At 34.9% G+C, this 17011-nt stretch overlaps 4 protein-coding genes across 4 annotated transcripts; all 4 read right to left on the bottom strand.

The window, feature by feature from the left end:
- Window positions 1-809: 809 nt before the first annotated feature.
- On the bottom strand, window positions 810-2980 carry LOC141283331 (uncharacterized). Its single transcript, XM_073816615.1, has 4 exons — window positions 2932-2980; window positions 2186-2494; window positions 1654-1980; window positions 810-814 (listed from the first exon to the last, which is right to left on the bottom strand). The coding sequence occupies exons 1-4, from the start codon at window positions 2978-2980 to the stop codon at window positions 810-812; spliced, it is 690 nt and encodes a 229-aa protein (XP_073672716.1).
- Window positions 2981-6318: 3338 nt separating this feature from the next.
- Window positions 6319-8498, bottom strand: LOC141283328 (polymeric immunoglobulin receptor-like). Its single transcript, XM_073816612.1, has 7 exons — window positions 8450-8498; window positions 7740-8051; window positions 7276-7602; window positions 7047-7160; window positions 6797-6874; window positions 6529-6593; window positions 6319-6432 (listed from the first exon to the last, which is right to left on the bottom strand). Exons 1-7 carry the CDS (start codon window positions 8496-8498, stop codon window positions 6319-6321), a joined length of 1059 nt encoding a protein of 352 aa, XP_073672713.1.
- Window positions 8499-11641: 3143 nt separating this feature from the next.
- LOC141283327 (protein turtle homolog B-like) lies at window positions 11642-13556 on the bottom strand. Its single transcript, XM_073816611.1, has 6 exons — window positions 13508-13556; window positions 12838-13140; window positions 12379-12705; window positions 12155-12253; window positions 11978-12054; window positions 11642-11758 (listed from the first exon to the last, which is right to left on the bottom strand). The coding sequence occupies exons 1-6, from the start codon at window positions 13554-13556 to the stop codon at window positions 11642-11644; spliced, it is 972 nt and encodes a 323-aa protein (XP_073672712.1).
- Window positions 13557-13672: 116 nt separating this feature from the next.
- LOC141283326 (glycoprotein integral membrane protein 1-like) lies at window positions 13673-14265 on the bottom strand. Its single transcript, XM_073816610.1, has 3 exons — window positions 14109-14265; window positions 13821-14029; window positions 13673-13684 (listed from the first exon to the last, which is right to left on the bottom strand). Exons 1-3 carry the CDS (start codon window positions 14191-14193, stop codon window positions 13673-13675), a joined length of 306 nt encoding a protein of 101 aa, XP_073672711.1. The 5' UTR covers window positions 14194-14265.
- Window positions 14266-17011: the final 2746 nt, after the last annotated feature.

The raw sequence follows: 17011 nt of genomic DNA, 5'->3' as shown, positions 1-17011 counted from the left end.
TGGTAAAATAAATGTATTGCACACGCTCTTGTGACTTTTCTTTTTCGGCTTCACCCAATTCTATTGCTATTTTAACAGTTTGAACAGAACTATCATTACATTCATAACTTGAGGATTTAATACTAAGAATGAGGCATATCAATGATTTGATTGGTGATTAGAAGCAATAGCACTCTCAACTCAAGGCTTTGTGTAGTGCAAAATCTTGTTTTTGTGAGGCAGACATGACATATCAGAGTGAGATGGATTACAGCAAAAGCAAAAAATGTAGGTCAGGACTTGGTTCCATCCATCAGTTGTTGATTGGATGGAAGCAGATCTAAATGAGAGTTTGCAGATGATTGTAAATCTGTAATGATCTGTCAAAAATTTACAGATAAGTTGTTCACTATGAAATCAATAATAATTTCATGCTGATTTTACAGCTTAAATATGTGAGCTACCAAGCCCAACACTCTATGGTTTGTCACTTTGCATGATAACAAAAGTGCATGCTTATAGTGTGACTCATTTTTTGTTCCTCTGCCTGTTCTCACATGTCTGAAAATATAGACAAACACAGCTTCCTCAGTTGTTTAGTCCTGCTTTTTAATCATTCTCAGTGTGCTTTAGAGTCACTTACAGGTCCTCCTAACAATGAACCAGTTTGTTTTCAAATTGAGGTTACAGAACATTCTCGTAACAGTGCTCACTGTTATTCTTTGCATTTAACATTGATAGGAGCATACTTCGTAAACTCTGCCAAGTCATTGTGTGTGTGAGCTGGTGTGGATGCTGTTCTAACATAGACTACAGTAGAATATGTCATATCATCCTGGAGAGAGAGAGAGAGAGAGAGAGGAAAAGGTGGGATAATTGCACACACAGCATCACATCAATAAGTTAAGCATTAATTATGCAACAGTAAGTTTGTTTTCACCTTATCTTGTAATTTCTTTAGCGCTTCACCATCACTGACCGCCTTTTTATCATTTCTACCTGCTGTAACATAAAACATCTTAGCCTACCAGTTTGGATGATGATTTTGAATATTAGAGACATTTATTTGGTTTTGAACCTATTATTCAATTTGATTTATTCTTTGAGTAAAGCTCTATTAGCTGGTGTTTTACACATGCATTATGAGTATTATATTGGTATAGTCATCAGAAGTGTGATTATGTGTGTTCACGTACCTCTACATCTCCAGCCTATAAATGCCAGTAACGCCAGTAAAAGCACTGAGAAAAACACTCCCAGTAGAATGAAAACATCTGTGGAGAAACAGAAATGGCCTGACAAATGTTTTTTTCCCCTCAAATGTAGTACAAATATGCATAAATATCAAAATATGAGCACATAAAAGCTTTAAAAATAAATTGAAAACACATTATAGTAACCATTGTTGAATAATAAAAAGCAATGACCGTGACTTACATGGAGGTATGTTTTGTTGTGGAGTCGGTTGAAGTTCTGAAGTTGTTGAGTCTTGTGTTTGGTGTGAAGGTTGATGTGTTGTTAAACTGATTGTGGCCACATGAGGTTTTCCTGTTTAAAAGCCAATAATTATCAGTAATAATATAACACAAGAAACAACATGTCATCCTAAAAGTTTCTTCAAAAGCAAATGGATAGTAAAGTTATAATCTGATAATAGAAATAGAAGAAAACTACCTTCAGCATGAAGTACAGTAAGTCTGAAGTAGACTAGTTGCTGAGACGAGACAAAACACTGATAGACTCCTCGGTCGTCTGTGGTCAGTGCTGATATTTGTAGAGAAAGATTTCCTGGAGTGTTTGGATTGAACAGTTTGACTCTGTTCTTGTGACTCTCAATCTGATGATTTGGGTAAATTTCTTTATAATAATTTTCTACAAAATATGTCCATTGTATGTGTTCAGGTTTAGCCAGTAGTTCAGTGCAGGAACAGGGCAGAACCACAGACCCTCCTGAATATCCAGACACTGCAACTGTCCTTCTGTTCTTAACCAAATCACACCCTGAAAACATCGTTATACAAATTATGTTCATGTAACATTTTAGTTTAAAAGGGAGGTAAGGATTTTTTTTTTTATTATTCCAGCATAACATTAATTACAGGTGCAACCAAAAAAAAACGCTTGAATTATTATACTGTAAGTACAAGGTCAACAGATGTGAAACTTGAAATATTATGTTTGTCACCTGCTCCAAATGTTCACTTACCTTTAACTTTTAAGTTAACATATGTAATAATATTTGGTTCAGTCGTACACCTATAGTAGCCCTGGTCGTTCATTCTGAGGTCAGTAATGAGAAGAGACAGATTTGTTGGAGAACGTTCATTAAACAGCTCACGTCTGCCGCTGTATTTCTCATCTTCAAATACTGGAATCAATCGATTGTCACTGTATTGAAACTCCCAGCTGAATGTTGTGGCTGTAGACTGAGGGTGAGCACAGGAGCAGGGCAGCACAACTGAAGCACCTGTGTATCCTGTTATAAATATTGTCTGCTCATTTGAAACAATACAGCCTGCAAACAAAAGAGATTATAGCATTCACATGGCTTTAAAGAAATGTATAACAGACATGTATAACAGGATGCACAAATACATTTTGTTTGCACTACTTTTGAAAAAAGTGAAAGCTGCCTTCCTGATTTATTCTAAAACAACCAAGATGACCATTTCATTGTTTATCATTTCCCTTAAGAATTCAAAGAGCGTTTCGAATGAAATATTTTGGAATTGAAAATAACTTCAAAGCTCTGTAAACGTGAATAGACAGTTCTATCTTAGAAAATAATACAAACTACAATTTCTAATTTTCTTTTATCACCAGTGAGGTTCAATTCTTAATTTGTAAAATAGGTTTAAGATATTTTTAAACTGTTATTTTAAAGCACTAAAGCCACATTCTTCATATCTCACTTTGATTCCTTCAATTAATAAATAATAAATAAAAACTCACCTGTACTGAAATGAAGCATGAAGATGAAAAGGTAAAAGTGGTCCCTCATGACTGGTTCTCATTCACTCATTCACCAGCTTTATTTAATGTTGCGATGTACACAGTCCATAGCCTTAATAGTTTGGTTCCTGTTAGCTCTTTTCAAAAAAGCCAACTTCCCGTTTTGTTTTTTTGCACGATGTGTCTGTCTTTTCTCTGTTTAAGCAATGTTTTGCCATTCACTCACTGACTGTGCTCTTCAGTTGTTTTTCTTATTTACAGCCTGTTTAAATTATTTTATCGCAAGACTCTATTCTTTGGCTCATATATTATTGAATAAAGCAACAAATGAGTCACAAATTCTATTTTTAAAGATTTAGACCCATTAAGATGAGACACAGGAACTGCAGCAGCACTTCGTCTTTATCATCTCTGTTGCTTAAGTTAGAATGAAGCAGTATTCTAGAAAGACTAAAAACTAAATGGACTAGTTCAGTGTTTTTTTGATATTAAAAAAATGAACTCAGCAAACACTGAACTCAAATAAACCATGTGTGTTAAATGAAGTATAATAACAATCAGTCTGACTTAAGATTTAAAACCTATATATTAAAAACGTATTATTACTTCCGTGTTCTGTTTTAACACTAATCATCATCACCCTACTTTAAAGCCACAAATGTGGTAAACTTGTGCACACACACTCACATTATCATCGTTGAGATGTTGTGTTAAAATCGAGTGTTGCATCTGTGTTGTTTATGATTGATAGTCAGCGGCCACAAAACCCTTTCTGCTGCAAAATCATAGTCACAAATATATAGGCCTATATTTTTTTTAGCATTTTGATGGTAGAAAACAGCTGAAGATGCGACAGCCAAATAAGTGTGTACTTACACTACTTAGTTATTATATTTACTTATATTTAATGTGCAATAAAGTATTAAATAAGCTATACATAAGAAAACCAAAAAGCACATTCAGTAGCTCTCTTATCTTTAGATATTCTTCATTTAAGCAGAGTCATTTCCACATGAAACCACAGACACCCTCACACACAGAAATACACACAGATGCTTCCTTAGAGCTCATAAATGTATTTATATCAGTCATGCACATCATTGCTCATATAATAAAGCTGCATCCACCTATATAGCACCTTTTATATATTATGATATTAAAAAATGTAATTAAACTTTATTTGGGGTTCTACTTGTGCACAATGCACATTTCTTAATATTTGTCTTTTAATGCTAAATATTTTGTCTACCCAAAATAAACCACTTTATCGCAATCAAATATACATAAGTACATCTTTAGTTGGACTACTTCTGCACATGAAAGTGCATTACAGTATGTACAAAAGTAATTGTTCCAATTTAACAGACTTGCTATAAGTACAAATTAAAAAAAAATTATAATATAAGAATAATCATTGTTTAAAGTTAAAAACTATTTGATTTTCTCAGGCCCTTTATCCTCTAAAATAGGGGTGTATGTCGACTACAAAGCAGGAACTCTTTGCTTTTATGGCATTTCTGACAAGATGACCCTCTTACACAGAGTCCAGACCACATTCACGCAGCCTCTCTATCCTGGGTTTTGGTTCAGTATGTCTTCCTCAGTAACACTGTGTGACCCTATGAACAAGCATAGCTAAAGTATGTGATGCTTTTGTTGTTTATGAAATATGTATGGAATATTTTCCTATATATCATGTAATGGTGAAGTAATATGGTTATTTAAGTGGAAAAAGAATAAAAAAATGTTATGAATATGCAGGTGGCTATATATGCATTTATATATTTTGGCTTTAATATTTATAGAATTAAGAAAACACTCCAGTATGTGTACGTGCAAGTGTAGGGGGAAATGAATCAGGCGGTTTTGAATCAGATTCATTAAGCCGATGATTTTAATAAAAACAGATTATGTTTTGCCAGCAGAGAATTTTAATCTTGAGTTATCTTTTTTTTTTTTTTTGTATTGTGCTACTCCTGTTGAGCCAGTAGATGGAGACATTTCTTCATGCACCACATCAATCATTAATAACTACTATTCATTTTGTATTTAATTATTTATTTAGTGATATATAGTGTACATGAATGCTGGAAGGAAAAAACTCCTCTTATTCAGGTGTGCAATTATTAAGTAGGTTTTCTTTTACAAATAAAATTAGCCAAAAAGAGAGATTTCACTTTAAAATCCATAAATATGATATTTATGGATGTTTTAAGCACTTTGTGCCATGCTCAAGAATGCTCCTTAACCATGAATGAATGAATTTCACACGCTCTTGTGACTTTTCTTCTTCGGCTTCACCCAATTTTATTGTAATTTTAACAGTTTGAACAGAACTATCATTACATTCATAACTTGAGGATTTACATACTAAGAATGAGGCATATCAATGATTTGATTGCTGATTACAAGCAATAGCACTCTCAAGCTTTATTAAGGCTTTGTGTATTACAAAACTTGTTTTGTGAGGCAGACATGAAATATCAGAGTGAGATGGATTAGAGAAAAAGAAAAAATGTAGGGCAGGACTTTGTTCCATCCATCAGCAGATCTAAATGAGAGTTTGCAGACGATTGTAAGAAAAGAAGTTGGAAAAAATGTAATATTGATGAGTTGTAAAATCAGTAATCATTTCATGCTGATTTTAAAGGGCTCATTGGATGCATATTTTCCACAAGTTCATATGATTCTTTAGGGTCTTAATGAAAAGTCTATTATATACTTTGGTTAAAAATTCTCAATAGTAGTGTAAAAAACACCATTTTACCTTGTCAAAATCAACTCTACAAAAACTCAACTCATTTTATTGCATGGTCTCTTTAAATGCAAATGAGCTCTGCTCACCCCGCCCCTCTCTGCTTAGGGATTATGAGATGTGATGTTTACTTTAGCCACATTTAGCAGGTTAAGCTGCATTTAGCCGCGGAACTTGCGAACAAGCACATTATTAAGAAAGGCCGTTTGCAAAGATGCATAAAAAACATTATACTTGCTTCTCCTGTGGGTGAAGCTGCATCAGGAACGGTTCGCACAAAATAAACACGTATGTAGATCGGGATCGGCAAAACATGTAAAAGTTAGTTTTGCATCTGATGAGCCCTTTAAAGCTTAAATATGTGAATACCAAGCCCACACTATGGTTAGTGAGTTTGCATGGTAACTTAAGCAAAAGTGCATATAGTGTGTGACTCATTTTTTGTTCCTCTGCCAGTGCTCACATGTCTGAAAATGTCTGAGACAGATAACACAGCTTACTCAGTTGTTTAGTCCTGCTTTACAATCATTCTGGATGTGCTTCAAAGTCAATTAAAGTCCTGCTTACAATGAACAGAGAATTCTCATAACAAATACAGTTGTGTCAATTTCTCAGTGCTCACTATTGTTCTTTTAGCGTTTAACATTGATAGGAGCGTACTCTGTGAACTCTTCTGGGTCGTTGTGTGTGTGAGCTGGTTTGGATGGTGTTTTAACATGAACTACAGCACAATATGTCACATCATCCTGGAGAGAGAGAGAGAGGAAAAGATGGGGCAATTGCACACACAGCATTGCATCAATAAATAATCATTTTTAATAACCAATAAAGTTAGCTTTTACCTGATTGTCTTGTTCTCTCTTTTGCTCTTCAGCATCAGTGGTCACCTCTTTATCATTTCTACCTCCTGCAAAATAAAACATCTTAGCCAGACAGTTTTGATGATGGTTTTAAACATTAAAGACATCAGTGTAATAACTAAATATGTTAGTTTTTTTGGTTTTGTACCTAATATTCTATGAGTACAGCACCATTAGCTGGTCATTTACACATAATTTATGAGTATTATATTGGTATAGTTATCAGAAGTGATTATGTGTGTTTACGTACCTCTACATCTCCAGCCTATAAATGCCAGTAACGCCAGTAAAAGCACTGAGAAAAACACTCCCAGTAGAATGAAAATATCTGTGGAGAAACAGAAATGGCTTGACAAATGTTTTTCCCCCTCAAATGTAGAACAAACATGCATAAATATCTCAATATGAGCTCATAAAAACTTCATGCATGCATTTTTAAAAATCAAAAACACATTGTAGTAACCATTGTTGCATAATAAAAAGCAAAGCCTGTAACTTACATTGAGGTATATATGGTTGTGGAGTCGGTTGAAGTTGTGAAGTTGTGGAGGAGTCTTGGGGTTGGTGTGAAGGTTGATGTGTTGTTAAACTGATTGTGGGGTCATGAGGTTTTTCTGTTTAAAAGCCAATAATTATTAGTGACAATACAACACAAAAAATGTCATCCTGCAAGTTTCTTCAAAAGCAAATGAATAGTAAAGGTATAATCTGAATCTAGAAGAAAACTACCTTCAGCATGAAGTACAGTAAGTCTGAAGGAGACTACTTGTTGAGACGAGACAAAACATTGATAGTCTCCTTGGTCGTCTGTGGTCAGTGCTGATATTTGTAGAGAAAGATTTCCTGGAGTGTTTGGATTGAACAGTTTGACTCTGTTCTTGTGACTCTCAATCTGTTCATTTGGGTAGATTTCTGTATATTTGTTTTGTATAAAATATGTCCATTGTATGTGTTCAGGTTTAGCCAGTAGTTCAGTGCAGGAACAGGGCAGAACCACAGACTCTCCTGAATATCCAGACACTTCAACTGTCTTTCTGTTCTCAACCAAATCACACCCTGCACAAATAACACTACTGCAGTTTAACTGTAAGTAAAAAAAATCTTAGATGATTTCAGCATAATATTTAATAAGGCAACCAAAAAAAGTACAAGAGAAACTCAAAGGAGTCACCTGCTCCAAATTTTCCACTTACCTTTTACTTCTATGTATACATATGTAAATGTATTTGGTTCAGTCAGACACTTATAGTAGCCCCGGTCATTCATTTTGAGGTCAGTAATGAGAAGAGACAGATTTGTTGGAGAATGTTCATTAAACAGCACACGTCTGCCGCTGTATTTCTCATCTTCAAATACTGGAATCCATCGATTGTTACTGTTTTGAAACTGCCAGGTAAATGTTGTGGCTGTAGACTGAGGATGAGCACAGGAGCAGGGCAGCACAACTGAACCACTTGTGTATCCTTTTGTTATTACTGTTTGCTGCTGATCTGACACAATACAGCCTGCAAAACAAAAGCGTTTATTCCGAGCATTCAAAGAAGATTTACAGAAATGTATAACAGACATGTGTAGTAGAATGCACAAATATGTACTACATACCACATCTGTATGAACTACTTTACAAAAACAAAAGCTGCCGTCCTGATTTATTCTAATAACCAACATTTCCATTTCATTGTTTGTCATTTCCCTTAGGAACTCAAACAGCATTTCAGTTGAAAAAATATCACTATTTATCACCAAGGTTTAGTGCTTTTTTTTTTTATAGTTTCACATCAGTTGTTTTTATTTTTAAATCGTTGTTCTAAAGAACTGCAACCACATTCTTCCTCACTTAAATTCCTTCTAAAAAATAAATAAATAAATGAAAAAATAAACAGTTGTACAAATCTGAACTCACCTGTACTGAAATGCAGCATAAAGATGAAAAGATAAAAGTGGTCCCTCATGACTGGTTCTCATTCACTCATTCACCAACTCTATTTTATGAGGCGATGATACAGTTCACAGCCTGAATAGTTTAGTTTCTGTTAGCTCTAATAGTCAGAGACTCCAACTTCCTGTTTCATTTTTTTGCATGATGCGTCTCTGTTTTTCCTGTTTAAGCAGTATTTATACAATTCACTCACTGGCTGTGCTCTTCAAATGCTTTTGACTTGGTCTTCATCATTTCTGTGTTGCTTAAGAAAGAATGAAGCAATATTCTAGAAACCGAACTAAATGGACTATGATGTAATTCAGAATCTTTATTATATATATATATATATATATATATATATATATATATATAAATTAACTCAACAAACACTGAACAAAATAAACAATGTGTATTAAATCAAGTACAGTATAATAGTATTCAGTCTGACATAACATTTAAAACATGTATTTTAAAAATGTATTGTAGGATTGCACACAATGCTATTTTTTCCTGTCCTTTCTTTTTCCGTTTTGACACTAATCATCATCACCCTACTTTAAACCCACAAATGTGGTAAACTTGTGCACACGCGCTCACATAATCAGCCTCAAGATGTTGTGACCTCATTTCCACTGTCTGTTGTTCCTTTTTCCCTTTTTTAGAGATCGACATCACCAATAAACTTCAGTTATACCTTAATTACACTTATATTAATTGTATAAAAAATGAAGATATCTATAGACACACACACAAAAATAAAGAGCCCATTCAGCTGTTGTGAATCTCAGCCCTCATCATTACATATTCTTCATTTTCACAGTTATTTCCACATGAAACCACAGCCACCCTCGCACACAGATTACACTCAAATCTATTTCTATCAGTCACGCACATGATCAAACTAAAAAAGTTGCACCACCCTTCCTCCTATTACAGATAATTCTGTCTGTCTAATACTTATTCCCATTAAACAAACTAATCATAAGTAATTCTTGCATACTCATACTTTACACACTGGAAAAGCTTGCTATATTTATTATACTTTAATAATCTGTTTATGCTTTGAGTAAATCCATGTGAACAGTTTATTACCAAAAAGACAAAACAATGCATACAAGCAGATTCTTAAATTTGATAATGTAACCGCAATCGTGACTAAACATTTTTATTGGTATTCATGTCAAAACAATTGCTCAACAAAACCAATTTACTCCACTCCGAAATGAAAATTTTGTCATTAATCACTTACCCCGATGCTGTTCTAAAGCCTCGTGGAAGCGATCTGTCACATATATACGCTACTCATTGTTTGCATAGTGCATAGAGGCCTCTCAAAATTGTAATTACTTGTGCTTATCCTGAATCTGGCAACCGATTAAAAACTAATAGATTATGTTTCCAGGTTCAAACTTTTCTGGTATTGTTGACTTTTTATCAACTACATTGCCAGATCATGTTGACGCATCACGGGAACGCGCTCCATTCAGTTGAATGTTTCGGTAGATCAAAGGTAAATAATGATATAAATACTGTTCAGTTTCTTGCACAGACCGATCATTATGTGTTTTAAGACCTTAATGTATCGTCACGAGCCACAGGGTTTAATTTGGTTTTGTCTGTGTATGTTGTTTTTACTCTTAATGATTTGTTAAACATTGACTGCTATTATATGACTAACAGACTGCAAGAGTTCGAATTAAAAATCTTTGTTTGTGTTCTACTGAAGAAACAAAGTCACCTACATTTTGGATGCCCTGGGGGTAAGCAGATAAACATCAAACTTTCATTTTTGGGTGAACTATCCCTTTAAGATATTTTGGATGAAAACCGAGAGGTATGAAAGACCTCTTCAATAGTCCTTCTGCCATCAGTGGTTCAACCATAATTTTAAGAAGTTACACGAATACATTTTGTACGCAAAGAAAACAAAAATAACCACTTTATTCAACAACTCGGCTGTATACGAAATCGCCCCCTATACCCTATTCACTATTGCCTACTTTAGTCCACTCATACAGTTCACTTGAAGGAGTGAATGAAAACGAGTAAGTGAATTCGGACACTAAGTGCACCGGAAGGACTGCCGCTTTTGCATATTTTGTTTACTGTTTAATAATCATTTGAAATGGGCAGCTCCAGTCACGGAAATTATGTATAAACCCTAGTTAAACAATTTAAGAATCAATTCACAACAAACTTGTACCTGTGTTGTACGCTGCATTACGGCGTAAACGAGCACGTTGTAAAATGAACAGATGGATGATTCAGCTGCAGGCGCCATCTTCTGGTGAGACGTGGGTCAGGAATTCAAGCGGTGCGCAACTCTCACAGTGCATTATGGGTTATCTCTAGCTTTTGAGTGTTCATCGGTTGTACACTCGTTTTTGCGGTGCATTGTGGGATTGAATGAGTGCACTCGAAATCGTCCACTATGGTTTCAAACACCACTTAAAATGGCTGTCCCCTCGAATAGTTCCTATTTGAGGGTATAGGGGGCGATTTCGGATACAGCCCTCGGCGATATTGAAGAGACCGAAAACAATCTTTACTTGTCCCATTCTTGGTGACCCTCGTTTCAGCCAATAGTTCAGTAAACAGCTGTTTTTTTTTTTTATTTAATTATGGTATAATTAACATTATAAGTTTAAGCGATTTTATGTTTAAGCGTTTTTGCTTCGAACATTTACCAGACATGTTGAGTAAAATATACTTGTTGACATGTGACTCACAAATGCTCATTATTAGATTTACTATACTGCCCTCCAAAGGCAAAGTGCAGTAACTATGCATTTGGTCAAAATTGAGTTAAGGCTTAAAATGGACTTTGTGACAACTGTTTTGTCTTGTGGCAAAGTCTCCTGGTTAATTTTTGTCCCAGAGAAATTAGAGTGTTTCAAAGAAACAATGGTGGAACTTGTTTGACTAGCTGGCGTAAAACTTTAAAGGCATTTTTCTCAGTTTCAGTATTGCCTTAGTTACTGCATTTTGCCTTTGGAGGGCAGTATATTTTACATACAGTTGCAATGCAGACACAAATATTTTTTCATTCTTCAGCGGTTACCACTTTGAATCAGGTATCTTTTTGTACATGTATATTCTCAAAATGCAAGGTTCATAAGCTCTATTGCTAGTTTAAACAGTGAATTCTATGGTTAAATTGAATGAACCCTGTTTTCAAGCATGTTTAGCATTGACATTAACATACTCAGGGAGCTCTAATGTGTCATTCTGTGCATGAGCTGTTGGAGATGAGGTTTTAACACAGACAGCATCAGAACATGACACTTCATCCTGGAGAAAGAGCAAAAAGATTGTGTTTACACCTAGAATGCAAACAGCATTGCATATAAGCATATATGTCATATGACATTTGACAGTTCATCAGACATTATTTAACATCTATCAATATGTCATGTTTTGAAAATGATTGTATGTATAATTTCAAGTAACAAGTGATTGTAAATGATAAATTGATGAAATCAAAGTTGTGCTATTATGGTGTTTGTATACCTTTCCATATCTAGAAGATAATGCCAGAAATGCCAGTAACAGTACTACAGGAAACACAGTCACTAAAATGTAAATATCTGTGGAGAAACACACAGAGCAGTTGACATGTCATGTTCATGAGGGAAAAAAACATTATAGTAAAGCATATTGTAGGATGAAAAGCAAACCAAGACTTACATTGTGGTGTGTGATGGGATTGTTGAAGTGGTGGAAGTTCTTGTGTTTGGTGTGACGGTTGATGTGTTGTTAAACTAATAATATGGACACGTGGTTTCTCTGTTCAGAAGACAATATTTGTCAATGATGATATAACACTGGAACAGCAAAACATACTGATATCATCAAAAGTATTTGAAACAAAGTTAACCATAATGATACCAACAGAAATAGAAGAAAACTACCTTCAGCATGAAGTACAGTAAGTCTGAAGGAGACAACTTGTAGAGACGAAACAATACACTTATAGACTCCTCGGTCGTCTGTGGTCAGTGCTGATATTTGTAGAGAAAGATTTCCTGGAGTGTTTGGATTGAACAGTTTGACTCTGTTCTTGTGACTCTCAATCTGTTCATTTGGGTAAATTTGCTTATATTTATTTCCAATAAAAAATATCCATTGTATGTTTTCAGGTTTAGCCAGTAGTTCAGTGCAGGAACAGGGCAGAACCACAGACCCTCCTGAATATCCAGTCACATAAAACATCCAGCTGTTCTGAACCAAATTACACCCTGAAAACATTATACAAATAATTTTTTTAAATATTTATTTTAAACTGCAGTAAAAAAAAAAAAAAGCTTTGCTAAAATAATTTAAAATTTGTTAAAATGTAAAGATATTGTGTTGTCCAAATTTTCACATACCTTTAACTTCTAAGCGAACATATGTAAAAGTATTTGGTTCAGTCTTACAGCTGTAGTAGCCCTGGTCATTTGTTCTAAGGTCAGTAATGAGAAGAGACAGATTTGTTGGAGAATGTTCATGAAACAGCACACTTCTGCTACTGTATTTCTCATCTTCAAATACTGGAATCCATCGATTTCCCTTCGCAAACTCCCAGGTAAATGTTGTAGACTGAGGGTGAGCACAGGAGCAGGGCAGCACAACTGAACCACCTGTGTATCCTGTTACTATTACTGTCCGCTTCTCATCTGACACAACACAGCCTGCAATAGAGTTTATTTATAATAACCAGGAAGAGTAAAAGCTGAAAAAGATCCCTTCTTGTCATTTTGTTGTTGCTTTTTTTCAAACAGAGAGCCACCTTTCTGATTAATCACAAAACAGCTAAAATGTCCATTTTATCTTCATTTGGATCAAACATGCATTTCAGTTTGAATGTCTCTTAAATTGTATAATATTTCAAAGCTATGCCGATCTAAACACAGTCTGTATTAATAAAAAATAAAATTATCGATACTGGCCATCAAACTACTATTATTATTAATAATAATTATTTGTACAGTTTTAAACTAGATCTATATAACTGATCTCACATTGACTTCTCTTAAATAAATCAAAATCTAAACTCACCTGTGGTGAAATGAAGCATAAGGAAGAAAAGATAAAAACGCTCCCTCATGGTTGGTTTCTCTCAGTCTGTCAGAAGTGTCTTAATTCTTTGTTTCCCTTAACTGGTACTTCTTAGAAACTACAGCTTCCTGTTTCTTTTCTTACTGTAACCTAATGCATCTTTTCCTATTTGTGACCCTGGACTACAAAAGCAGTTATAAGGGTCTTTTTTAATTGAGATTTATACACACCTCTTAAAAAAAACAAACATTACAAATCTTACTGATCCCAAGCTTTTAAACGACCCCATATGTTGCAGTACACAGTCACTTACACTGTAGGAGGACATGGACCCACTTAGAGGAGGCTCAAGCAGCAAGGAATCTGAAGTCCTTTCCTCTTCCTCTCTGGACTTGTACAGGGTTTCAGGGTCCATCCGCAAGGGTGTTTCAGGAAGTTTCCCCGGAGCGGCGATCTCCTCCTGAGTGGTCTCTGCATGTTTGAGGAGATAGTGGCTGGTGGTGTTAAGCACTTGGTCTTCAACTGTAAAGACAGAAAATTACTCACTGAAACCTTTCCAGTTAAAACATCGAACGAGAGGCATTTTACTCCACAAATCTACCTGTATGAGGTATGGACGCATTAGTCACAAAGACATCGCTCTCTCTTGGGATGCCTGAGAACTTGCTTCTTGATGAAGAGTGCATCCTGATCACCTGCGAGATGATCTCAAAGCTCTGGTTCCACAGGATCTCCACCTCATATGCGTTTGGCTGCTGGACTTTGGATTAAAGCTGGGTCATTCCGTGTCAAAAGATAGATATTTATAGATATGAAAGCCAAAATATTAAATGTCATTGATGAATATTTACTGAGTTATCCACTATTTTGTAGAGGGAGGTCAAAACGACAATTTTCACCTTAGATTCAGAGTCAAGTTACAGGGGGGTAAAAATGACTTCAGAAAGATTGCAACATCATTATCTTACTTTTAGACAGAGATTGGTAGCTCTATTAGTAAAATCTGTTGACTTTAGCAATCTTTGTTGCATTATGTGCCAATGGTGACCAATCAAAAATGGGGAAATGGCACTTTTCAAGTTTTACTCTAAAGTTTGCATGCTTGTAACTCAAGAAGTATTAAAGATATTTAAATTCCCTTTTAGATATCGGGTCGTAACAAACTTTTCTTTTGGCATCTTTATTTTTAATGCTTTATGAGATTCGGTTCCAGAGATATTTAAATTTTAATATGGCTTCAGGAAAATCGTTACAATTTACACATTTTCAGTGGTCAAAAACCAATTGTGGGTCAGTTTAAAAATATATACTACTTTTTTTTCTTTTAAAGATGAATTTCTGAAGAATAAATAATGTTAAAACTGAGATGCATTTTGTTACTTTCCGTCAAGAAACTGCATTGAATATACCTGAATGCCATAAATATGCTTTTTCCAAGGTTTGTGTGCCTATAACTCTAGCAGTATTAAAGATATCACAATATGATTTTAGATTCCAGTTCTTCATAAACATTGCTTTTACAGTTTTTTTTGCATCTCAAAGTGGCTCCATGTGCAAACTGTTGAATTTTACCCATTTTCAGTGGTTGAAAACTAAATGTTGGTCACTTTGTATACAGCTGATACTTATTTTATTTAAATAACCATGTCTGAAGAAGAAATTTCCTTCTATCAAAACAATTGCAAACATACCAGTTTGAGTCTCATAAATATTCTTTTTCCAAAATGTGTGTGCCTGTAACTCAAGTAATATTAAAGTTATCTTAATATGACTTTAAATTCTGGTTCTTAAGAAACTTTTCTTTTGGAATCTTAATTTTTAAGGCCCTGTATGGTTTAATCCCAGAGATATCAAGATCTCAGTGGAGCCCCAAATGTAGTATCCTACAGTAGTATCCTTCAGCTGTCAGTCATCCTTTCTAGAGTAACGATTAATACCTTTTCATCTGCCAGCTGGATTATCTCCTTATTTAATATTGCCTTTAAAGTTGTTCAAATTAGTTCTTAGCAATGCATATTACTAATCAGATTTTACTTTGTGATATATTTACGGTAGAAAATTTTAAAAATATCTTCATGGAATATGATCTTTACTTAATATCCTAATGATTTTTGGCATACAAATTGTGTTTAATGCAATGTAGGCATCATAACAAAGTTTGTGTATACATTATTATGATATTATACACTTAATTTAATAGGCCAGGTTTAAAAGGCAGCGCTCAGTATTATACAATATGTAACTGTTTCAATCATCTCTATCCACCAGGAGGTCTTCGGAGCTCTGTAAAGCCAGGTTTACACTGATCTGTGCTGGAAAGTTCCATGTGAAAATCAGTGAACTGCAATTGACATTACATGTTTCACACTGCCACAAGCAAGATATGATTGTCTTGAAGTGGCAGAAGTGAAAATATGCAGATGAAATGAAAAACACTTCATTTCTGGGAACAAATGCTCATCGTGCTCAAACACATGCAACACATACAGTGCCTTGCGAAAGTATCCATACCCCTTAAATTTCATCACATTTTGTTATGTTGCTGCCTCATGTTAAACTGCTTTAAATGATTTTTTGTCCACATCAATCTACACTCGACACATTATAATGGCAAAGCAAAAAAACAGCTTTTTAACATCGTTGTTATTAAAAATGAAAAACCTAAATTATTCCATTGCATAAGTATTCATACTCTCATCTGACACAGTTGAAATTGAGCTCAGAAGCATTCATATCACTTGTAGATGTAACTACACTTCAAGGGAAGTTAACCTGTGGCAAATTCACTTCAATTGGTTGAAAAGGCTGAAAATACATATCAGAGGAAAAAAAAGCCCTGAGGTAAAAAAAAAACTGTCTGTAGAAATCAGAGACAGGATTGCATCAAGCCACAGATCTAGGGAAGAGTTCAGAAAAAAATCTGTTGCATTGAAACTGAACAATTGATGAAGAATGGCTTTGGCTGGAGTGGTGACCAAGAACCTGATGGCCACTCTAGTTGAGCTCCATGATCACATATGTCCTACACAAGGGCAAACATCACTGCAATACTTCACCAATCTGGACCTTAATGATGTTGTGGCAAGATTCAATCCTCTCCTCAGTGAAAGACACATGAAAAAACTTTGGAATTGGCAAAGGCCTGTTAGACTGTGAGAAACAAGATTCTCTGTCCTGATGAACCTCAATTCAAAGCATCATGTTTGAAGGCAACCAGACACTTCTCATAACCTGCAGAGTACCATCCCAAAAGGCTGTAGTAAAAGTAAAGCTCAATGCACCAAAATAATGAGAGAGACTTAATGAAAACCCAGAGCAGGGGCAAAAGGTTCACCTTCCAACAGGACAATGACCCTAAACACACAGCAAGAGTGGCTTATAGACAACTCTGTGAATGTGCTTGAGTGGTCCAGCCAGAGCCTGGTCTTCATTTGCAGAATCTATTTTGCAAAGTTAAATTTTATGGGGATAAAAATCACTTTGACATTTTGTAGCCTGTATGTT

The sequence above is a fragment of the Garra rufa genome, chromosome 13, assembly GCF_049309525.1.
Source record: "Garra rufa chromosome 13, GarRuf1.0, whole genome shotgun sequence".
Taxonomy (NCBI): Eukaryota; Metazoa; Chordata; class Actinopteri; order Cypriniformes; family Cyprinidae; genus Garra; species Garra rufa.
Note: the sequence above shows the minus strand (reverse complement) of the source record. Positions and strands in the feature narration are given on the sequence as shown.